The following is a 25,344-nucleotide window of genomic DNA, read 5'->3' as shown; positions in this document are numbered from 1 at the left end:
GAAGAAGAATGAGGAGAACTGATTGAACTTGTAATGTCACAATTACAGCACCTTCATATTCAAACACTCATCTTCACAAGTAGGATTAAGTTAGCAACATATTTGTAATCAAACTGCTGAGATCTTGATCACAAACCACAGCAAATAGCAGCAGAAAGGCGTTGAATTTGAGCTCATGTATTCTTTAATTATTTTTTTTAATTTTAGGTGAAATACTCTGGTAGTTACTCTGGTATGTTTTGCTTCAGCTGGTGGAGGGATGTTACATGCTTTATAAACCTATGATCTCCGCTAGTGTCCTCTATAAGTGCAAATTATTCAGATCGATAGTGTCACATTCTGGTCCTCATGATTTATAGCACTTTTAGCCTGCCAGGTGGCCTAATTCATCGTGCAAGAGCCAGGTGTGTAAACAGATACTCTGTGAGCCATTCAAAAAACCATTTGCTATTTATATAACACAGTAGTAATCTGAAGTATATCCAAAGGTTAATGTGAATAGTCCATGTTGTGACCATTACAAATGCATAATTGTTATCACTGACATTTAACAGGGATGGTAATACAAATTGAAGAGTTGGAAATGGACAAATGTCACAATTTCTAAACAGTTTAACAAATAAAATCCAATATGGTCCATAAATCTTACAAAACAGTGATCTCAATGGACAACAGCACACTTTAACCACTGAGCACCATTAACGTGAAACCAAATCTCTTTCTACTACTAATTCTGTAACACAATCCAACCCTGCTGACACATTCTGATATGAACCATGTGCAGGAACCCATTCATCCAGAACTATCGCAAGAAATCCCTATTTCAATTTGCTCACCCAAATCGTACAAATTCAACAGCCTGGTAACAATTTCACTTTGAAATCTAATCTTATTCTCAATGTCATATATTTCTAAGTAAGCAAGGCACGACACGGTGTGTGATATACTCTAATATCACCTTCGCCAAGTGGCTTCAACCGTCAGGGGCGTGGTGTTTTTATAACATTTATAAATACCAAGAAATGCTAACGATAATAATGGAATTAATAACTCTTATTTTATTGATAAATATTTATTTTGATAAAATATTTGAGAGTAGTGTCCATTATTGCTTATAAAGAGAATAAATGTGTTATGTCATTGCAATCACTCAGGTGAAACAATGTCTTTTGTCCAAACATCAGTATTTTTCAAGACTTTCAGGAAGTATTGTAAGGTCCCTCGGGTCATAGAATAACACATTTATATACATATGTATCTCTAAGCAGAATACATAATAAAAAATACTTTACATTAAAATAATAAAATAAATAAATAAATGTTTGTATCGTTTCTGAAGTACTTTATAATGTCCCCCAAAAAAACAAAACATCCATTTAACCACAAAAGGCCCTTTTAAGAGCCACTCAAATAATTTTTTAAAAAGCTGAACATTTTAAGATATATATATTTTTTTAAACTAAGCATTTTCAGAAAGGGATAGGGAAACGCTGTAGTTCTGGCAGAGTTCAGGCAGAAGGGGCAGAGTGATTAGAATGGGGAGTTTTGAATTGATTTGAATACTACTTGAATTAGTCAATGATGTCCGATTCATACTCATTCCAAATCTCACCTACACTTCGGTTTCCAAAAAGGTCAACATAAAATTCTAGTGGCGTATGGCTAGCTACCAGTGATTTGCCCCTTTTTGAAAAGAAGTGCCGAACCATGTTGTAATATCAACACCCCCATGTGACCTGTTTTGACCAATCAGGATAAAGTGTTTAACATACCCATTTTATAAGCTTCCATGTGCACCTCATTTCTCCTGTAGCCTCCTAACAACAGTACCCCACCGGCAACCATCTCTTAACCTTTTGGTCAATCACTCTGATAGGATTAGAGAAATTTGCTTTGTTTTTTTATTACTCTCCCGTGTCTCTTGAATTATTACCTTGTCCACAACAGCCCATTATTTCTTACTGCGGCTTGTCTCTGCCTCACCTGTCAGACCCTTCTTACTCATTTTAGACTCTCATTAGAAACTGTTCCAACATCTCCTCTCCCCGATCATACAACCTGGCATGCCCTTTTCCTGCCAACTGGCTTTTAAAAAGTGGATGTAAAATAATTAGAAATCTCTCCTGCTCTGAAGTCCTAGCCCTAATGTCAGAATTCCGTAGCTGTTCCCAACCTTAATGTCTCCAGGCCCAGGAGCCAGCTTTGACTCTGCTGACTTCATTTTAAAGACTAGCATTCTTCAGTGGCATACCTAGTCTACTCTACATCCCTTCAGCCTGAAAAACATGATTGCAGTGAAACGGTGTCTTCATTTTTTTTTTCTGGAAATGTTCCATTTTAATGCTTTTAAAATACTCATGTCTTACCAAGCACACTTTTCTCAATACATCACTTAGCTTTGAATAAAAATACAGAGTATCCACAATGGTGCAGAAGCGCAATGTATCTATGTATTTAGTATTCTATTCATATATATATATATATATATATATATATATATATATATATATATATATATATATATATATATATATATATACCTAATCCATACACTGCTGAAATCCAACATTGTGTGCAACTATGGGACTTTGCCTTATAGAAGATCAGAGATAAGAAACATTGGCTAGTAAAGCTTTAATGACCTGCACTCATATTGTCATGTTTAAATTTGATAATGGCTTTGTAAATCTGATCTCTGGCACTAGCATAAAGAGTGTGAAATTACACCAGGTTCCCTTTTACTGTACTACTGTTGGAACCAAAACAATCACATGTTTTTCAACACTGCTCCGAATCAAAGCTATTGACTGCATATTGAAATTCCCACAACATCGTGGAGCCAACACTGCCAATCTGATTGATCCATTTGTCTGTGAATGTTATAGGATTGCCACATTTCTAAGCAGTAATTTACAAAATCAAACAAAATGTTACAATGATGTGCAAATTAATTATTGGAATGCTGGAAAAGCAGATACATGTACACTGGGGTTTATTGTAATAGCTGAAAGCAAATCAGATTTTATAAAACATGTTGATCAAAACTATGCAATACATGCAGCAAATCAATCCTAGCAGACAGACAGCACCTCAATGAAAGTCCATGCAATGATGCTGAAATAAAACGATGTAATGGTAACATTTAAACGTAACGGACTGGCAATAGAGCCCTGAGGAACCCTGAAGAGAATTCAGAGGAAGCAGCAGGAGAATTTCCAACAGAAACTAATTGCTTTCTGTTTAGCAGATAGGACTCAAGCCAGCCTGGAGCACAGCCAGATTATTATTATTATTATGTATTTATTTCTTAGCAGATAACCCAACAGAACAGTTCAGAACCCTCGAGCGGATCAGAGAGAACTGCGTGATCCACCGGATCAAAGGCTGCACTTAGATCTAACAGCAGAAGACATTTTAATGAGCCTGAGTAAATCAGGGTTTACAAGCACATCACTTACAACACAAAGGCTCTTTCACCTGCAGTCAGAAATGCCAGTAGCTGATTTGCAACCATTCGCCACAGAACTTTTGATAAAAATTATAGCCAACAGAATATGGAGTAGATGGGTTTTCTAAAAAAAAAATGCTTTGGATGTAGTTTATGAATTTGGTTATTTAGTATCATGAAAGGTGGAGCTATTGGAGGATATCCAGTTCTGTCCAAAAGACACTTCACAAATGCTCAATGATATCAATTAGCTATTTATTAAATACCATACATGAAGCTCCCAGAAATTGCTACAGAATCTAAATTTACACCATTCAAGTACTGCATATATAGAAAGTTGGATTTTGTAGGTTTAAAAAAAAAAGTCAAGGTGATAAGCGTGCATGTGATAAGCATGTAGTTGCTTACCTGACAGTATATTTTGGTTCAAGATTAACAGTATAAGGTAATGCAATGAACCACCTGTGCACCTAAATAACAGTTATCTGCAGTACAATTCTGTCCATGACTGCTGAGGTAGGGTTTTACTGAAGAAATAACTGTCTCCATGCTGGCTGCATACCTGCAAAAACATGCATTTGATTACAGTTGATCTCCAGGCAGTCTTGCTGTGTTTGAAAAACACAAATGCTAGGAAGGATAAAATCATGCTGAGTTTCTGCAGAAGTAGTGTACAGACTTGGTTTTAAAAGCACACTAAGTCAGGATGTGCAGTATATAAAATGTCACCTTTATCTTTTTAAACTGCCCCTGAAATATTCTCTCTGCTTCTGTAAGAGCAGCAGCTGTTGTAATTTATAGATCTCTCTTGACTAAACGCAACATTGTCAGTTCCCTGTGTCAAGCACACAAATCCCGTGCCAAGCAATTACAGCTTCTGCTCAACGACATCAAACACATTTTTCCAGTCACACTAATGCCTCATGTTTCGGCTGCCTTGTCAGGCTACAGTACTGGCACAATGGAAGTGGATGATAACGACTACTTCTGAAGGCATAGCCTTTGCAGAGTGTAAACTTCAAATGCAAAATATACGAGCTGCCTTGCATTTCTGAAGCGTTCAATCAATGAAGTGGCTAATCACACTGCAATTCAAGCACCGGAGTAAAGTGCTGTCAAATTAGCCCTATACACACGCAGCTGTGTACAACAGTACCTGCAACCTCTAGTAAGAGGGGTACAGGTTAAGCAAATGCTGGACAATAAAGCAGCAACTAATACATTGCAAGCCTTCTTATGCAAAACCATACAAAATATCTTACACTCACTAATTATTATTAGTTTATTTAGCAGACGCCTTCATCCAAGGTGACTCACAGAGACTAGGATGTGTGAACTATGCATTAACTGCAGAGTCACTTACAACAACGTCTCACCTGAAAGACAGAGCACATGGAGGTTAAGTGACTTGCTCAGCATCACACAATGAGTAAGTAAGCAAGCCAGGATTTGAACCTGGGGCCTTCTGGTTACAAACCCTTTTCTTTAACTACTGGAGCACACAGGCTCCTTTGAGGACATGCAAAAAAAATACATAAGTAATGTATTACAATATGATAAATATATAATGAATAATGAAGTAATTTAGCTAAACTAGAAATGCACATATACAAAGGACATTACAATAATGTTTTTGAGAATGAATTCAGTGCTGATTGCTGCCTGTAATGGTGTCTTTGTTAGTTATGCAATATTTAGCAACCTAAGAATAAATAAAGTAAGGATCATATATTTAGTAAACTATTTCTTAAAGCAACTATACTTTGCTTTCTCAATCTCTTATTTGAAGGTTACTTAGTCCATATAGAAGCTCTATTAGGCAATATAAAGCTAGCAATATAGCTGTAATGTTAAACACTTATTGGAATTAACAACAAAATCCAATGCTAAGCATGTAACTGTGTTTATTTCTTATTGCTTATAAATCTATTTACTTTATCATGTCAAAGACCTGCAGACATTGTTGCACAAATGCAGTGCTTGTTTTCCTAATAAAATTATTTAAACAAGATTTTTTTTAAATAGGCTATTGTCCATGCTGATACAAGAAAACAAATATGGTTTATGAGCAGTACAACGCCCTTATTAAAAAGCAGTACAGATGCACATCTTGTATTAATTTTTATTTAAATGTGACAGGCCACTTTTAGCATAAAACGGTCATAATGACATATATTTGTAGCAGATATTCTGATAGTGCACATTTATTCTTCAGTGTCTAGCTCTATGCACAAAAAAAGCACTAGTATGAAGCATGTTTCTGACTGCCGCACATTTCTAACTCTAGCTCAGAATTGAGTGAACTTCCCCGAAAATTCAGTGCAAGAGGTTAACTGTCTGGAACATTCTCCCTGCTGGGCATGAATATAAGGCAGCCTTCATCACTTGCTGAGTCAACTGTTGGAGACAAGAAATTGCAGAGAAGCTACAGCAAGCAGGACGTTTGAATTGAGAGTGCATCATAAAAGGAAATCACTGAAAGAGCCAACAGCAAAAAACAGTGCTGGTATCATACATTGGTACTTGATCTGCTGCAAGTCTCTTCTTTTGTGTTTTTTTTTTTAGTATACAATAAATGGAACTTTAAGTACAGTAATTTAGTTTACAGAGAAAGCTTATCCCAGAGCACCAGCACTTACTGTAGACGCTCCACACTGAAACTTGAGCCTTGGGTTCACAAAGAGCATGACAATCCCCATTTACTGTTCATGCCTTTTTTCTGGACTATTTGCCTAATAAACCTAGACAGGTAATAATTTTTATTGTTGTTGCTTATATTTTTTCTTTTTGGTATAAATAAAAAAACAACGGAGGTCCGAACTCATCATAAAAGATTTGTTCCTTTTGCTTGTACTGGTTTATTCAAACAATATTTTTATTCGTATTACCTTGACTCACTTCACACATTTAATCAACAAAAAAACACTTAATATTTAATAGTAACATGGCACTTTAACCAAATACAAATACATTAATATGAATCTTATTAACTGTATATTAAATACTTACAGTACAAACAATATATCACAAAAGTTACCCTAACAAAAATAATCCATAAACTACTGATAAATTAACACTGTGAAGCTTTGAATTATAACAATGACACAGCTAACTGAATCACCAATGTAAGAATTACTTTTTGGCATTTAGAAATATTTCCCTCTGAAGTTAATTAAATTCCTGTTGTGGTGAATCGCTTTTAAAATGCAACACCTCAGCTTTCAAAACCAAGCGCTTCCCTTGAACACCTTTTACACTATCACACTTCCTTTTCAAAAATGACTAGTATAAAAAAGGAAGGCTGCTTTTGTAACTGGTTTCTCATTTTTAGGAGTTTCTATTGAAATAAATCTGGGAGAAGTCACAGGGAGGAGCAATGTCCCTCTGAGATGAAAGGCTCCTTGTTAATAGCAAAAACTGCAAGTAAATTCATGCAAACATGGCATGCCCTATTTTGAAGACATTTCAAATGAAAAAGCGGAATAGTAGTTAACTGAATTGCTGTTCTGAATAGTTTCTTACTGTCTCACGCCAGTATACCTATTATATTCTTCCCTCAAAATGTTTCTTAGCCTTATCATTTGCCTTAAAGCAGCACCCAATATTTATTTTTTTTTCCAGGTCTGTCAAACTCTTTTAACATTTTCGTACTCAAAACATGCTCTTGTTTGGCAGTTATCAACACACTGTACCTCAGAAGGGAAAAAGCACAAACAGCAACCAGCAACTGATGCCAAATAATTCCATTCAATTGCAAATTTCCAATAACTTAAATCGTATACTGCATACAAAGCTCTTTCCACGTCACCAGACAGCGCATATGCATCCTGTCAACATCTATTTACTGTAAATCACAACATAAATACAAAATATTACTGGATAGTGTTTGGGAAGTCTTAAGTAGATGCTTGTAAATCACATTTGAACTGGTGGGTAAATCTAAATGTATCCATGTTTTTGTTTTACTTTATTTATTTATAGAAATGTGACTGATACGTCTCAGAAAGTGAGTTCAAAGACTGACCTTCATGAGCCCTTTAATGATTTGCTTTCCATTTTAAAAATAAACCAGAAAGCATATTAGTCACAGGATAAAGGAGGATACCATCAAGGCTCGTTTTTATTTGAACATAAATCAGACACCCCCTGCTTGGATATTCTAAGTTAAGACATTTTAAGTGACAGCAAGTTTAATCTTTGCTTAACCATTTAATACAAAATACAATTGATTATAAAAACAGAAAAGATTGATTTGTGCATCGTTATAAACGGTTTTCCTTATTTTAGATTGATGGATTGGGAGGCCAATCTGGCCAATTTGGGAGGCAAGCAAAAGCTATGACTGATGCAATTACATGCAGATTTTCTCAAAGCATATCAACTATATGCAGCTAAAAGGATTAATTTAGATATGTTATTTAAAATCATATAATCAAAATGATATCACAAAAGTCTACCGGAGGCCATAATAGTAGTACGGTATTCATGTTAGATTTCGAAATGTCACATTTTTCGTTAACTATGTGGAAAGTTACAAAGCGGTATGTAATTTAACATGTTGCTGTAACATCATTCAACAGGTTTCATTCGACTTTATGAAGCAGTTAATTCTATAGGGTTGTGATAAAGAGAGAAAGATTCGATGCTGTAAATCTCCCTCCCAACCAGAAAGGGCGCTGTGTAAGGTTGGTAGTACACTTCCTCATAGACAGGTCAACTCAACGGTCGGTGGAAACAGGAACAAAATACATACAGGCTTGTCACAAAGACGGCCGGAGTGGGTGGTGTCAGACCAGAGACAGGAAATAAACAGACAGAGATTTGTGGTTTGGTGCAGCTGAGCGAATGCTTTCGCTCAGCATTTAATCAACAGAACAGAAAATAAAAGGTTGGAACACAAAAACAGGACACGGCACTTGCGCCAAAATAAACAAACATACAAAACGACTAACACTAAACAAACGGTGCACGGACAGACACACAAACACGGTGAGTGAAAACACTTCTTATTATTATTACTTTGCTTTGCTTTTACGTTCTCCTCTCTCTCCCGTTCTCCACTCACCGAACACCTAACCACCACTGAGTGAAAATGTGCATCTATATATACTGTTGTGCTGGGATTCAATTACTAATTAATCATTCACTTGAATCCCAGCACGTGAATTAATTCTGTGCAACCCCGTGCTCACATATTACATTTAACCAGCACGTGAAGTGATTTGTGCTCTCCTCGTGCCTAAATACAAATCTACACTTTAAATATACGTGAAACAGACCCGTTTATATCCCGTGTACCAATCTATACACCAACATTAACACACACACGCACGCAACATACAACACAGATCACACAAATGCACACAGGGGCGGGGCACTTTGCCACATATACCCCCCCTTGTGCGCAGCACACATGGCCTCAACGGCCACCTCCCCCCTTAAAAACCCAGCAGTCCAGAACAAAGTCTCGGGCTGGGAAGGGAGGCTTCAGTGGGCCCTTGGCTGGCAATGCTGTCAGCACCCCTGCCGGTAGTGGCACGGCTGACAGCCTGTTGGTCCCATCCTGCAGCGAAAAAGCTGCGGGGGCAGGTGGTCCCCCGACCTCCCCCTTCTTCGTAGCCGGCAGCTCCCTCCTGTGGGGCTCCGGCCACAAGAACTCCTGCAGCGAAACTGCTGCTGGGGAAAGTGGTCTCCAGACCTCCTCCCCCTTCTTCGTGGCCGGCAGCTCCCCTTTCTGGGGCTCCGGCCACCGTACTCCCTGCGGAGGTACGGGCAGCAGAGGCAGCTCCTGCTCCTCTGCTCCGGGCGGTGGCGGAGGCAGAGGCAGCTCCAGCTCCTCTGCTCCTGGCGGTGGTGGAGGCAGAGGCAGCTTCAGCTCCTCTGCTCCTGGCGGTGGTGGAGGCAGAGGCAGCTCCTGCTCCTCTGCTCCTGGAGGTGGTGGAGGCAGAGGCAGCTCCTGCTCCTCTGCTCCTGGAGGTGGTGGAGGCAGAGGCAGCTCCTGCTCCTCTGCTCCTAGTGGAGGAAGCGGTGGAGGTGGCGGAGGCAGAGGCAGCTCCTCTGTTCCTGGCGGCGCTGGCTCCCTCCGCTGTGGCGGCTGGGCTGGTGCGCGCCGTGCTGCCTTCAGCAGCATGAATAGAGGCTGCTGGGGGACACCAGCCTCCTGCCCCTCTCCCCCCCAAAAATTTCCAGGGGGTTGGGCCTGTAACTCCTCCCTTTCCGGCTCTTGGGGCTGAACCAGCAGGCATTTTCCCTCTGCTGGTGGCTTGGGTCCCAGAGTTGTGGAAGCCCCGACTTGCCTCCCTTTGGGCTGTGGACGCACCGACTCCTCCCTTTTGGGCTGTGGACGCACCGACTCCTCCCTTTTGGGCTGTGGACGCACCGACTCCCCCCTCTTGGGCTGTGGACGTTCGGGCTCCCCCCACTCAGGCGTAGGACGTTCGGGCTCCTCCCACTCAGGCGTAGGACGTTCGGGCTCCTCCCACTCAGGCGTAGGACGTTCGGGCTCCTCCCACTCAGGCGTAGGACGTTCGGGCTCCTCCCACTCAGGCGTAGGACGTTCGGGCTCCTCCCACTCAGGCGTAGGACGTTCGGGCTCCTCCCATTTGGGCTGTGGACGCTCAGGCTCCTCCCGCTCGGGCTGTGGACGCTCAGGCTCCTCCTGCTTGGGCACTGGCGAGCTGGCATAGGGGCATCCTGACCAGTCATGTCCCCCTTCCTCACACCGCCCGCACCAGTTCGGTGGCACCTCGGAGCAGTCCCTCCAGCGGTGATCCACCTCTCCGCACCAGGTGCACCAGGGGAACAGGTTCTCTGGCTCCTCTGGTCGCTGTTGCACTTGTGGCTGGGGCGGTGGGAGCAGCAGTCTACCTCCCCCTGCTGGTGGTGGAGACTGAGGCGACCCCTGCTCCTCCCTCTCCTGATGGACAGGGCAGTGGGCCACGAAGTGCTCACCTCCGCAGATGGGGCATCGTTGGGGTAGCTGTCCGAGGGGGTACCAGGGGCAATTGGTGCTGGAATGCCCAGGCTCAGCACAGCAGTAACACCCGGGCTGCTGTTCCTCCTCCTCCTCACCTTGGAAGGGGCAGATCGCCACCGTGTGTCCTTGGACCCCACAGGCCATGCACCAGCCTTGGTCCTCGAGGCCCCCGAGGAGGTCCTCCAGGTCCCGGCAGCCGTCTCTCCAGCCTTCCATTTTCCCCTCGGGGTGCACCAACCAGTCCCATATTTTTCGGGACGGTGGGGAACCCGGTGGCAGTGGGGTGGCTACTGCTGGTTGGGGTGACCGCTGCTTCGGCTGCTTCCTGCAGCTCTTTCTCCCCATCCCTCTTCTTGCTCTTTTTTTTTTTTTTTTTTGTAATCCAGAAATGCTGTTCCTGCTCTGGCCTGAGTCCTGGAGGCGCTGTAGATCCCACGCAGGACACCACGTGTCACAAAGACGGCCGGAGTGGGTGGTGTCAGACCAGAGACAGGAAATAAACAGACAGAGATTTGTGGTTTGGTGCAGCTGAGCGAATGCTTTCGCTCAGCATTTAATCAACAGAACAGAAAATAAAAGGTTGGAACACAAAAACAGGACACGGCACTTGCGCCAAAATAAACAAACATACAAAACGACTAACACTAAACAAACGGTGCACGGACAGACACACAAACACGGTGAGTGAAAACACTTCTTATTATTATTACTTTGCTTTGCTTTTACGTTCTCCTCTCTCTCCCGTTCTCCACTCACCGAACACCTAACCACCACTGAGTGAAAATGTGCATCTATATATACTGTTGTGCTGGGATTCAATTACTAATTAATCATTCACTTGAATCCCAGCACGTGAATTAATTCTGTGCAACCCCGTGCTCACATATTACATTTAACCAGCACGTGAAGTGATTTGTGCTCTCCTCGTGCCTAAATACAAATCTACACTTTAAATATACGTGAAACAGACCCGTTTATATCCCGTGTACCAATCTATACACCAACATTAACACACACACGCACGCAACATACAACACAGATCACACAAATGCACACAGGGGCGGGGCACTTTGCCACAAGGCTACATCAATGGAATGTGATATTTGGAACAGAATAGCAACTGAAAGGCAGAGATGCAAAGCTGGAGGCATGAACCTATCCATGTAGTTGCTCTTTGGAAGCAAAGCTGCATGTCTCATGGGTAACACTTTACATTAAGTGTCTCGAATGTCTGTGTATTTGCATAGTGGTTACTTAGTATGTACTTACACATATTTACAATATTGGTATGCATAGTATGCATAGGAGGCTGTGTGGTCCAGCGCTTAAAGAAAAGGGCTTGTAACCAGGAGGCCCCCGGTTCAAATCCCACCTCAGCCACTGACTCATTGTGTGACCCTGAGCAAGTCACTTAACCTCCTTGTGCTCCGTCTTTTGGGTGAGACCTAATTGTAAGTGACTCTGCAGCTGATGCATAGTTCACACACCCTAGTCTCTATAAGTCGCCTTGGATAAAGGCGTCTGCTAAATAAACAAATAATCTAGCCGACTTCTGCTATTGGGCATTCTGTATGCTTCGAAACATTTGTTTTCTTTTGAATATTCATAAACTGATTTATGTTTTCTCCCCATTCCTCATCCACTAAAAATATTATATTTTCGTGTAAGTATTTCAAATTAGGTTTTGATCCAACTAGTTACTATGCCCAACAATTGCCACAATAATCAGACTTTGACTGGCCAACAGAATCAGGTGACACTCTATTTGTGAACAGAGAACAAATGTGCAATGTTTGAACGTCATTTGATCTTCTGACGTCTGAACGTACATGCTGTATCGTAGGATGCAATGTAGGGCTGCTTATTACAATGTCGGAGGCAAAATATAACAGCACTTTAATCAAAATATTGTGTATTTCCTAGAAAAGAGTACCAGGAAAATATTGAATAGTAGACACAAAATCGGGTATAAATCAGTAACAACCAAATGAAAAAAAAATAAATTCTGTAATTTTTAGGTAAAATTCTGAATAAACCAGAAATGCGGAACACTAGGTCTACTGTGGAAGTACTGTGCAATATATTTCAGAATATATTTTGAAATATTGTAATATATTTTGAAATATATGTTGATATTTCTGTTCCACATGGGAACGCATATGAACTACAATATTCATTTAAAAAATATGTGTTTAAAATAAATGCAGAGCTGTCTTTATCCTGTATATTTGGTGTTCAGTGACCTCTGGCTTGGTGAACACAGAGGAAATTAATTTTTTAAGGCACAGTTTGCATACAAAATCATGCCAAGTGTGGAATGTGTCATGAATCGATGTTAAGCGTGTATAAATTCAGTGAGAAAGATCACTCTTGATCATACATAATTACATTTGATTTACAGATACTTTATTTGACTTTGAAATACTTTATTGATCAAGTATGTTTGCTATCCTGTGTATTTTATGTATTTGATTGACTAAGGAAACTGTGATAATTCCATGATCACTATTCCGATAGTCAATATTGATCTACTTCCAACGCAAATCCCAAAGTTTATACATACATGTGAATACTCAGTAGTGCAAATCACTATGTAAATAGATACTGATAAGCGACAGTCTCTGACATTTTAACTCACTTTGTGAATAGCTGTGTCTTCGTTTACATGTAGTTGTAACCACTGAGCCAATTAAATAGATCACATTTGCTCAAAAAAAGCAAAGCAATATCACTAAAATGTTCCAATTTAGCAAACGGATAATTCTACCTATAAACCATGATCTAGGCAGCCTAAGGGCATTCCTAAGCCTTGTATAACACTCATATCCCAGGGCTGCAATCTAATACATTAAGTGACATGTGCACCGGTGCTCTTTGAACAAAACCCTCTAGTATTATTGCTTACCAGGATGAGGGTTTAGAGACTATAAAATAGTAAATGCAAAGGATTATACACTGGAGTAGCTTGATATAAATTATTGATTTTACAACCAAAAGCAGTTCATGTGTGCAAACAGTGCTGAAAGGAATATAGTATTATTATTATTTTATTTACAGCTGCCTTGGCTTCATGACTGATATCACAATTATTTTACCCGTACATCTGGAGTGGGCTTTAAGTAACAACCAATTATTACTTTTTTATTTGTTTTGATACTGCCAAGTGTGGTATTATATTGTCTGCTATAAACTACATGGGTGCACTCTCCCTCAGTGCTTGGAAATCAATTCTGTTGCTTTCTGATCAGCTCCCCACTGGTCAGACTTTCCAATCCCTGTGTTGTAACTGTCAGTACAGTACATGTGCTAACTCTGTCTACCTGTGATCTCTGATGCACTTAACACTGGGGTCTCCATGCTTCTCTACTGATGAACAGCTCCGCCAAAGCCAGCGAATCATTTGGATCAAGTCGTGGAATCTATTGTACCATAAAACTAGTAACTGCTCTTGCAATTTCACAGAGTTTTTGCTGTCTAGTACATGGAATGTAGGAATTGCTGCATCAGACAAAAATAATGCTAATACCAACCTGGATTAAATAGCTTTGAGAATCTAGCCCATTATAAAAACTGAACTGTGGAAACAAAAAGTTTGAATTAATTTATTACATCCTAAATACCTGAGTATTGTCCTTGACTGAATCATCTGATCAGAAAAGGGGATTTTTTTTTATTTTATCAGCTCTGTGTTTTTTTTTTTTTTTTGGCATGTACATTGCACATTTTTGGCTGTGTATTTACTTGTTTCATGTTATTCAGCATGGAAACCATGACGCTGGTCTTTGACAGATGTAGTTATAGCAATATACCACTGAAATACAGTTCAGTACTGATGTTTGTTTTATTCTGTGGTCATATATAGTGATATAATATGTAATATAACATAAAGTGATCGCATCATCTCCTCATACCACTGGCACAAAAAATACCCCACTCACAATAACACACCATTTTCATAATGCGTTTGTGTGCTGATAACTAAAACTTACTTATCACAGCTGACAAGATACAGGTTTCATCAGACTGTGACACTCTGACTTAATATCTGACTAGTCTTACACCAATTTGGGGGATTTGGTATTGACCATCTAGACAATGAATACCCTGGCTGTGATTCAAGTCTAGCTACATTTGGTCTTAATAGGTTTTTGTCTCTACCACTGAAACACAGTATCTAAACTGGAACATACATATGCAAGTGTGAAAGTCAAAAAATATACCATTTTATTATTGAGAAATATATGCAAGCTTCCATTCAACTTACCTACAGTACATTAGAATATATTCGCAATTTAGCATTTTAATAAATGCATTTTATAGTCTCCTTTTACTTTTGCTGTTGAAGTTTGGCACAGTAATTACGTGTTTTCATTCCTTCAAGGCTCTGATCAAGAGACCTAAATCTAAAAGGTTACGTTCACATCCAAATGTTACAATATGCTTATTAACACTAGTGTCACCTGGGACACATTGTAGGAGTGAGGGCAATGTAAGGGTGCTAAGCAGGTCTGGTTTGCAATTCCACTGAAATGTAGGAGCTGCTATATTATTTTCAGTCAGAGCATTCAGATGTTCGTGAACAAGGCATGTCAGTAACACTAATTACAACACTTGCTGGCACTAACCCATCAGACATCTGCAATTCTAATTGAAAACAACTGAGTGCTGCTTCTGCCCAGTTGAACAGTATTTGGTATTTTTTTCTTACATAGCTGTAAATAGTTAAAAGGTTTGAAACTAACTACTGTACTCCAATGAACCCAAGCCTTAAAAACTAACTCTACATTTACCAAAAAATTTAATCTGTTATCAACAATGCCTATTTGAAAAAAAAAAAATTGCATGGCTTAAGCCATACAATTCCCAAACAAGTCCACAGTCTTTCTTTGTGCAGAAAACAACTGCTTGACCAGATGCCAAAATGCTAAAAAAAAGTAATGTAAACAGTACCTACCTTTTCTTTTGAGAAGAAAGGATTGCTTGTTGTCATGTCAATGTGACCGAAATGTTACAAATATATACAAAGAATAATCTCAATCTTAAATCCTGCAATTTGGATTTTAATTTCTAGATCGTGGTATATAACTCAATTTAATAAATGTGTTTAACTTGACCGTGCATTGTAAAGTAAAAAATAAAAATGCTATAATTTATTAAACAACCAATGTTCCTGTGAAAACACAAGTGCTGGTATCTTACCTGTGACCTTCATTTAGTAAATACAATTCCTCTTTCAGTGATAATTCCATAGAGACAATTCACAAATCAGAGATTTGAAAAGAAAACTATGGTACATCTAATGCTGTACTGTGTTGTCTAGTGGATTTGCAATAGATGTTGCAGGTGAATTAATAATATATATATATATATATATATATATATATATATATATATATATATATATATATATATACAGTATATATATATCTTTATTTTTATATTGTGCCTTTCATAGTGGACCAACATCATAAAGTGCTTTACAGAGGTAGGCTGTGAACCGTGCATTATATGCGGAGTCACTTACAATGGGACATTGATTTAACATCTCATCCACAGGATGGAGCACAAGGAGGTTAAGTGACTTGCTCAGGATCACACAGTGAGTCAGTCAGTGGTGGAGATGGGATCTGAACTGGTGATCTGTTGCAAGCCCTGGAATTTAACCACTGGACCACACTGCCTCCTAGAACATACTGTACAGGTAATTGACCTGCAACACTACCTGAGTACTTAAATATGTCATACTTAAGATGTTGGCATTTCCACAAACCAGTTCAAAGGTTTTGCGAGTGTGAGTAGCACTTATATGCTGCTGGAGGCTGTGCAGTAACAGGTTTGGGATGTTATGTCACCTTGCTTGGAGTTCAAGCTAAAGCAATTTTTAGCACTTGAAGGTAGAACTACAGCTGTGGCCAAAGGTTTTGTATCACACTATAGAATTAACATATTTTTGCTTCATAAAGTTGAATTAAACTTGCTGAATAATGTTGTGTCAACATATCGAATTACATACCGCTTTGTAATTTTCCAACTACTTACCGAAAAACTGACAAAACTTGAAAAATGTGACCGTTCGAAATCTAGCATGAAATACTGTACTACTGTTATGGCTTCCGGTAGACTTTCGAAAAGCAGGATAGATTAAGACAATTGCTGATCAGTTTCAGTGTCTTCTAAATATGTCTAGTACGTTGAACAGATTAAAAACGTGTTACTGGTGCAGTTGGTTTTGCAGAAGCCACAGGATCAAGGGTCCCCTATTTTATCTTCAAGTGTCAAGTATGTTTCCATGCATGGGTATGTATGTATGTAACGATCCTCACCTTTCATGACACTGCGATGTAAAGCAAAGTAAAGAATGTACTTACCTTCCCTGATTCAGTACACAGCTAAGCAAAGAGCACACTTCTACTTAGTATATGCATGCTATGTAAGTTGATATTGAAAATAGTAAAGCATTTGGTACCTTTAGTTTTACCTATGGAATTGATGAAATGATTCCATGAAGAAAGCATTCCCAGATAAAAGAAAGAATATAGAGGAGAGAAACAACCATAAGAATCGCGAGTGTATGTAAATGTATTAACCATAATTAAACACACTGACAGAGACATAATAACCGATTGTCACATGGAGACGTGTATGGGAATGTATGAAAGGGTTTACCAGGCTGCTAGCATTGGATGTTACTGCATAACCAGAGCATGCAGATACCCATGTTGTCGTACTTTATTGGAATGATGGAATGAAAAGCGGCCATACAGTGGCTGGAGTGGAAAGGGTTAATCTGTCCATTGGTAGAAGAACTGTTTCATCAACATTCCAGCAGGCTAGAGGAAACTGTATGTTTTTAATCAGCCATGCGACAATGCAAGCATGGATTCACCAACAACCCCACTACATATACTACAAAATGAACAATGTCACTGGATTTCCCTTTCAGAGAAACTACTGCCAGGTGACACTCCTTTTTGTACCTTGTTGCAAACTAGCATCTTTAAAGGTTGGAGTTTCTAGGATAGGTTTGGTTTTGGTTGTGTTTACCCTTGTTTGCCTGTATTTTGACTCTTTGATAATGCATTAATGGAAGACAGATTTTTTTTTGGTTGCCGTTGTGGTACAAAAAGAGAAAGAAAGAGAAAAGGGGAAGCGTAACAGACAAAAATAGAAAAAGGGATAGATGACTGATAAAATAAAAACACCCATTTATTTTGCAGCCAAAGACAGCTTTCAAGCACCTGCCCGGGTTCTGCAGTGAGAAATGTAAAGCTGCTATAAGCACAAGAAGAAACGATGGAAGCAAGAGTGGAAAAGGAACAGAGCCCATACCTTGGTCGCCCATCATCAGGTGCGCCAGACCTTGAAGGAAAACAAGAGCACAGTCAGCAAAGAACACGGGAGCATGGGAATGTGCTGTCACAATGACAAGGATGCTTTGTGACAAGCATCTGTTTCTAGTGAGATTTCTGAATCACAGGGGAGAAGGCGGAGGGTAAACAAAAAGCATTTTTTTCAACCAATGGTTGAAATGCTTTGTGTCACAAATACTGAAGTAGAACTTTTTTTTGTAAGTTTACACAGTAGCCCCCCCCTCCCCCCATCTACCCACCAACATGTTTGTACTGCGAAGAAGAAAACATTATAAGACAAAAAAGTGCTTTGTAAGGACATACTGGAACGAATTCCCCCCGCTATGATTCAATCGGGCTCTCCAATCGTAGTATCTTGTATCATCTCGCAGAGCGAAATTTGGTTTTGATTTGTTTGAAAAACAAACTGATGGGCTTGGTCTGATCATTTTCCCCTCATCATTTGTATGAGTGTTGTCTTACATCTTGCAGATTTTATTGAATTCAGGTTCAATTCAGAGGTTAGTCTTTCGAAGATGTGTTCTTCGTTCTATTTACTTACAAGCATGGCTAAGGCTTGTAAGGTTCAAATAGTTTATTTATCTTAAATACAGAAAAGTGTACTTTAATTATCTTGTAGTTAATACTGTATTGAATTTTGTCATTAGCCTACATTTACTTTTCCATCTCGCTGTGCCCGTGCAAATGATTAAATACTATACATGTTTTCTTATTCTTTTATAAAAAAGCAACAAAAATAGAGAATTTGAGCTCCGTAGAATGTAGGCCCACTGGAGTTATCAATTCTAATAGCAATAGGGAATATTCAATGCACACAGTTTGTCAAGAGTATAGTACTTACCAATATTCAGACCATGTAAAGCAATTCTGAGTATGCCATCACTTCTTTATTAATGTTTTCTTTCAAGGCAATTACAATTATCCTTATGGATTCTAGTATACAAACCACTGCATGCAAGTGGTCAACGGTGCTTCTGTTGTCCTGCTGTCAACCTAATTATTAAGTGTTTTTGGGCGGTGCCTTCTAGACTTGCTCTGAAGTGGCAGGAAATGATACTGACTCTTAACATCATAGAATCATTTGAAATAATGAATTACTAAAGCAAGTAACAGGTACACCCCATATAATTTGTTTTCCTAAATCATTTTTACTGGAGTCAAGCATGCATACCCTAACCTTTAAGTTTTAATCACAAGTAATTAAAAACTCTACCACTCACAGCATTTTATTCAAATGTATTTACCTCTTCAACTGGTGCTGGAAAAAAACACTTATTTTGAAATCTGTGTTCTTTATTGGAGAAAATTAAGAGGTATCTCCTGTTTGCAATCTGTATAATAGTAATAATAAACTTACCGTTTCAGGAATACCTGTCTTAACAGTACAGGCAGTATCAGAACAGCTCAAGAAAACTAAAAAGTGCTTTAGAGAAGAACAGTAAAGAGCACCCACCTTCCACATAGTTGTCTTCTGCAAGCACGGGCAGGTTAAGGAGAAAAAAAGGAAAACATTCATTAAGCAGCATGCAGACTGGAACCTGCCGTTGCATGTCGTTAACATGCATGGCATCAAACACAACATGCAAGTGCCCCTTTGCCCCCATTCAAAACTGGGTGTTGACAAGTGCACCATGGAAGCAGTGCTCATTCTATATGGAATTTACTTAATGCTATTTCTGTGTTGAGACTGTATGGGCCTTACGGGGCTCTACATGAGGTCCTATTATAAGCAGCAGTTGTGATACAGAGACCCCCTAGTCTCTGTAAGTTGCTTTGGATAAAAGCATCTGCTAAAAGACTAATTCATAATAATAATAATAATAATAATAATAATAATAATAATAATAATAATAATAATAAAGGGCTTTTTTTCTTAGAGCTTCTTTTCAGTAAATAATTCAACAGCGTTGACAAGAGCTGTGCTTTTTAATAGTCACAATGGAAGCATTTTAAAATGAATCATGCAGGGCATTACATTACTTTATATGTCGAAAACAGAACAGTATTCAGTCACTATGTTGACCGGATGGTTTTAGACACCATAAACACAGCTCCTTCTGCAATAAACAATCATCTTTAAATCTTTTCTCTTTCTACTTCAAACTATGTCATGGTTAAATTTACAACCATGCAGTTGGAACCGTTTACATTTTTTTTTTTTTACTATCATTCTGTTATTATTATTACTATTATTTTTCTCAATCAAAAACCTACAATTTTAAGCCTATTTCATGCTTTTGGGATATCAAAGAAAATATGAAAAAAAACTGCTGCAAGAAGGACTAAATACATTAGTCAATATTTTTACAAGGATGGTAATGTAGTGAGATGGAGCAGGACTGTCATAATTGATTATTATCACCTGTTGCTAGCATTATACTGACTGATTCTAGAAAATCCTTGTGCATAGCTCTGTCTAATTTAAAAGAAATCATTAGTGTTATTTTCTTTGGAGATGTTAAGGCATCTTTTTTGACATGATATGAGACATTTACTAAAAGTATTTTAATGCAGTGGCTGCAAGCACGCTGATAAATATAAAACAAAGTATTTATATGTTCCTGATTTCAATGCAATGAAATGGCTTTATAATAAAAGGTGCATGCATACAATAGGGTTACTGTAGGGTTACTGTTTGTTTTACCTCCCTGAAATGCAATCCCTAAATAACAACCCATAAGCCCAGCTCTTTCTATGAACATCTCTTCTCATATCCAGAACCTACTAATATCCCAAAGCCTACAGCCTACACTTGTTTCTTAATCAGTGATATAATTAACAGGATCCTATGTGGTGCAACTGTATAGAGTCCAGTGATTTCACACGAGTCATATGTGATAATGATTATTATAGCTCTTCTGGAAGATTGATAATTGTTCTGGTTATCTCTCTCTCTCTCTCTCTCTCTCTCTCTCTCTCTCTCTCTCTCTCTCTCTCTCTCTCTCTCTCTCTCTCTCCACTTTGAAAAAATTACTCACGTATTTATACCTGCGTCATTACACTTCAGAGAAAGGCCTTTTCCTCTCCTAAACTATTTAATGACACTTTATTTCCATGATTATTCATTATGTAGTACCAGAATCACTCACTTGCTGGCAGGGCCCCTACACAGGGTGATACTCCAATCCATGGCAATGACTGCAGCAAGGGTGGGGTGGGCAACCCCTTTGAGTGGGAATCCCCTTTGAGTGGGAATCCCCTTTGAGTGGGCATCCCCATGTTTATGTTTTACCAAGCAGCATTTGACCACAGTTAAGGACAATTTGAAGCCCCTTTTTCTGTTAGAAATGCAATCTCCTACCTCTTGCTTTCTGCCAGATAAAAGGTTTCATGACAGCAAACTTACCAGAAAAGACAGCGTCCGCTTCCATTGAGATATCATGCATAGCGGCCAACAAAGACATCAACATTTTGTGAATTGTGTCTTTATATTTTAAAATGACTAAACTGTTCACAAAACATGTTTAGTCTGTACTGCTAACATTTCTTCCATCATAAGACTCACAATCGCATTTAGCTTTCGATGGTGACGTTATGTTTATACGAACCTTTGTTATTAGAAATTCTTCATTTGGCCTACTGGATTACAATAAAGAAAAAAGTGAAGGAAGGTTTGGGTCTGCTGAAAAGGTTTTCACTTACTCTGTGTGGATATATTTCTCACTATACTGATCATTGCCTGTCACAATATTATGCTAATAATGGGCTTCATCAAAAAACAGACACGATTGTTTTTTGTTTTTTTATTAACTAAGGTAGTTTTAGCTACAGGCCACTCCTTGAACTCTTCTGACCACTTTGTCATACTGTGAACTTAACAGCCAGCCTTGTGCTACTAGCTGATCCTGACATCATTTTTCTCTTTAGTTTACATTTTTGGCATCTGTGCAATTTTACAAGAATCACCTAAAGACCTAATATTTTCAGCACAGGCTTCTAAGGTGACAAATGTTTTAATAACATGTGATGCACTACACCTTAAACACTAAATAGAAGGCTAACATAAAGAAATAGAATGCAGTATTCACACACTTTTCCAGATTCATTGTTCTGGAAATCGGGGTGTTTCAGATAAGGTTGCATTGGGGTTTTTGGCAATTGAGTGGCAGCTGTATACCATAGCATCCCTGCCCCCATAGGGAAAATGACAATGAAAAATGTCAGCCAGCTTGGTAATGAACTGATAAAAGCACTACACTTTAGTACTTGCATGACTCAAAATAAGATGGTGAATATATCAGATTAAGCATTTATAAAGTAGACTATGTAGAAGTAGACTTGGTATATAGAAGATTCTGGGTGTTCACTTCACTATTCTAGGGGATAGTATATGTAGGTATATGTTGTTATAGATGATTTTAAAAACTCAGCACTTTGGTGAAATGTCTTTTTTTTACATCTTCATTGTTTTTTTAATGAATGCAGTGACTTAAAAAGCAATTGAGCCCTCAGAATAACAAAACCAGAACTTGAAGTAACCCGCACAAGATGCCATCAGTTGGGGTTTACAAATATCAGCTGCTTCTGTGGTATAAAGGCTGTAAGCTAATGGTATCTAATACAATACAGTACAATCCAGTTATAATCAATTATTTAAAAGCACATTCAAACATGTATGTTTTCAATTTAGATTTAAATGAATCCAATGTTTCAGCATGCCTAATGGTAATCGGAATAGACTTCCACAACCGAGCAGCACAACAGCAAAAAGCTCTGACTCCAGCTATTTTAAGATGACATTTTAGAACAAATAAAAGTTCTGCATTTTCTGATATCAAAGAACAAGTAGGAACATACTGAGTTAGTAGTTCTTGGAGATAGGATGATCCTAATCCATGAAGAGCCTTATAAGTTATTACAGCAACTTTAAAATCAATAACTGGTAACCAATGTAAGAACCCAAGCACTGGAGTAACGTGTCATGAGAACAACGAATGTGAGAAAGCAATCTGCCAGCTGAGTTCTGAACAAGCTGAAGCCTTCTGAATTTAGTGGAAGGTATACCAACAAATGACGAACTGTAATAGTCAAGACGAGAAGTTCTAAATGCATGTATCAACATCTCGGAATCCCTCACATCCAATACAGATTTTAATTTGGCAACATTTCTCAATTGAGATGTAGGATGTGATGGGAATGGAGATAAACTATCTGTTATATCTACATGGTGGGTGCAAAATACAATATATATTGCAGTCTCCCTCACTTAAATTGCATAAAAGAACTGCTTAATCTTTGACGCGTTACCCTCAATATTGTTTAGTGTCCATATAACAAGGGGGGCTCTATACTGCCTAACCTCTATTCCATCTGATTACTTCGACAAAGGATAGCTGGAAGCTGAGGCTCGGCACAAACCTGCTATGTCCTAGCAAAATGTTTTAACCACAGTATCAAAGGGATCAGTAGTTATTGAGCTCAGATTACCAGAAGTCAGCCGTATACATACATCATGAATGTTGAAACAAGATATAAAATTTGTTAAGTATCATAAGCCATTCACCTAACAGTTAAAAAAATAAGCCATTATCTGATTTTTTTTTTCCTGAAAGCCATCAGGAATATTAATTGTAGATGGTGTTTTTAAGGTCTGTGCATCCTCTTTCACTGCCATTTCCATCAACGTAAATAAGCCACCATGAAAATGTTACATTCAAAGACACTGGGAAATTTTCAGTACTCTTAAATTAAAAGTTAATGTAACAGCGGGTGGAGTAATCCATTCCAATGACAACGCTCTGATCTTGCTTAATTTAGGATGAACCAACCAACCTGATAATCCAGGGAGACATAATCATAAATTTAAACAAAAATGTCACATGTGGTACTGTAGATATCCATAACAGCCTAAGGCTAAGTTGCAAATGACCACAGACATTTTTTGAAGTTTGCTGTAAGGCTAAGTGAGTAAATGGTTCTATGCCAAGTAATATAACTAAACTAGTAACTGTTTTTCCACTGAACATGACTGTAAAACCAAATGTCCATCTGTCAACTCCGAAATTAAAATCAATCAATCAATCAATAAGATATGTTCTTGGAAGTTAAAGTAGAGAATATTCAGGACTGCAGATGTAAATGTGTTGATAAAATGAAGGGGTAGCTGTCCACACCCCCTCTTTTACCAAGGATTAATCTCAGGGATACCCTGCTACTGAAGACTGAAGCAATGCTAGGATGGCTTCTCTTGGTGAAAGGGAAAAATCATTGATTTACAGTAAATACATCTGACATCTTTGACGTAAAACATAATACATGCAACTGTACTGATATTATCCTGTGATTTGTGTGTAGATTTTATATTAGAATGGAAATTGGATACAGTACAATTTCTGACCAAATAAGATTATTATTATTATTATTATTATTATTATTATTATTATTATTATTATTATTATTACACACTATTTGGTGGATGATCCACATGGCTAATGGCAGTGAAAAGTTGAAAACCAGTCACAATGAATGGTGCGTGACTTACAGTTGCCTTTACAATGTTTTGTAACAGATATGGATGGGAGTTTTGTTAGGTAAGTAGTTCAGAGAACTGTGGCTGGATTATTTGATTTGACAGAGAAACAAGGTTTGTAGTACAAAAAAAAAATAGCGTCAGTGACTTTAAATCCTTCCGCAAGTGAAGTTACTTTTGTAACAACCTTAATCCATTCAGTGCGTAATACTTCCATCAAGCATTAATTAGGTAATTAATTAATACATGTATTTATTTACAGCAAGAGAAAACCCTTTTGAGTTATCTCATTTACGGTACAAGTGTGTCCTCAAGGCAGCAGCAGTACATTAGCAATCACTGAATGCACAGCATAAACAGGGTTTAGGTTGAAGAGCAAGCATGCTTCACATTTTAATTAAATGTTTGGATATATCCATTACCATTTTCAGGGCGTTGGTAATCATTCTGAGTGGTTCCAGGATCCACTATTGTGACATCGTGGCCTGTCAACTTTTCCAGCCCCACCCATGGTCACAATGTCACAATATTTAAATGCAATGAGGAAATCTGTTCAGTGCTGGCACTTAGGATTCCCCAGACAAGCTCAAAGCAATTTAAATGCCAGGTAAAGGCAGGTTTAGAGAAAAACAATCTCTGTATTGGAGCAACAGTATCTAGAAACACTTGGAATGTTGTAAACAACATCAACTAGTAATGGTAATTAAAAATAGCAATTAGAATGACTTTCATATCTATTCGGAACGCTCTGTAAATCACATCTTAAAGCATGAGATGTAAAGTGATCTCATTGTCTCTAGTAGTACAACATTGCAATCATAGATCTACAATTAAAGCATTTTACCAATGTTGATTTTGCAAGGTGGCATTTTCAAAGCTTGGTATATTATGTGAAGTAGTTTGAAAACCTATAGTTGCTAGTAAAGCAGGGCATTCCTCTGTAGGACATGTGGTGTAAAGCTGAATCATAGACGAAAACAAAGCGATGCAGAATTAAATACAACGCCCAATTCTTTGAAAGATGTCTAGGAAGCATCTAAATGTATGCCACAAATGGACATACAGTTTTGTAAATGAGATT

General features: G+C 38.5%; 1 protein-coding gene across 16 annotated transcripts in view; it reads right to left on the bottom strand.

Moving 5' to 3' along the window:
- LOC117402468 (neurexin-1) overlaps positions 1–25,344 on the bottom strand; it is a 389,183-nt gene that overhangs the window by 346,581 nt on the left and 17,258 nt on the right. For 8 of the 16 annotated variants that reach the window (XM_059024684.1, XM_059024690.1, XM_034003625.3 and 5 more), the window contains exons 2-3: positions 19,248–19,265; positions 17,754–17,783 (exon numbers count right to left, since the gene is read on the bottom strand). The exons of 5 other annotated variants lie outside the window; for them this stretch is intronic. In XM_059024684.1, the coding sequence (XP_058880667.1) occupies positions 17,754–17,783; positions 19,248–19,265 (48 nt within the window). The remainder of the gene's footprint in view (positions 1–17,753; positions 17,784–19,247; positions 19,266–25,344) is intronic. 3 more of the 16 variants (XM_034003638.3, XM_059024679.1, XM_059024678.1) reach the window with 2 other exon arrangements.

The sequence above is a fragment of the Acipenser ruthenus genome, chromosome 5 (assembly GCF_902713425.1).
Source record: "Acipenser ruthenus chromosome 5, fAciRut3.2 maternal haplotype, whole genome shotgun sequence".
Taxonomy (NCBI): domain Eukaryota; kingdom Metazoa; phylum Chordata; class Actinopteri; order Acipenseriformes; family Acipenseridae; genus Acipenser; species Acipenser ruthenus.
Note: the sequence above shows the minus strand (reverse complement) of the source record. Positions and strands in the feature narration are given on the sequence as shown.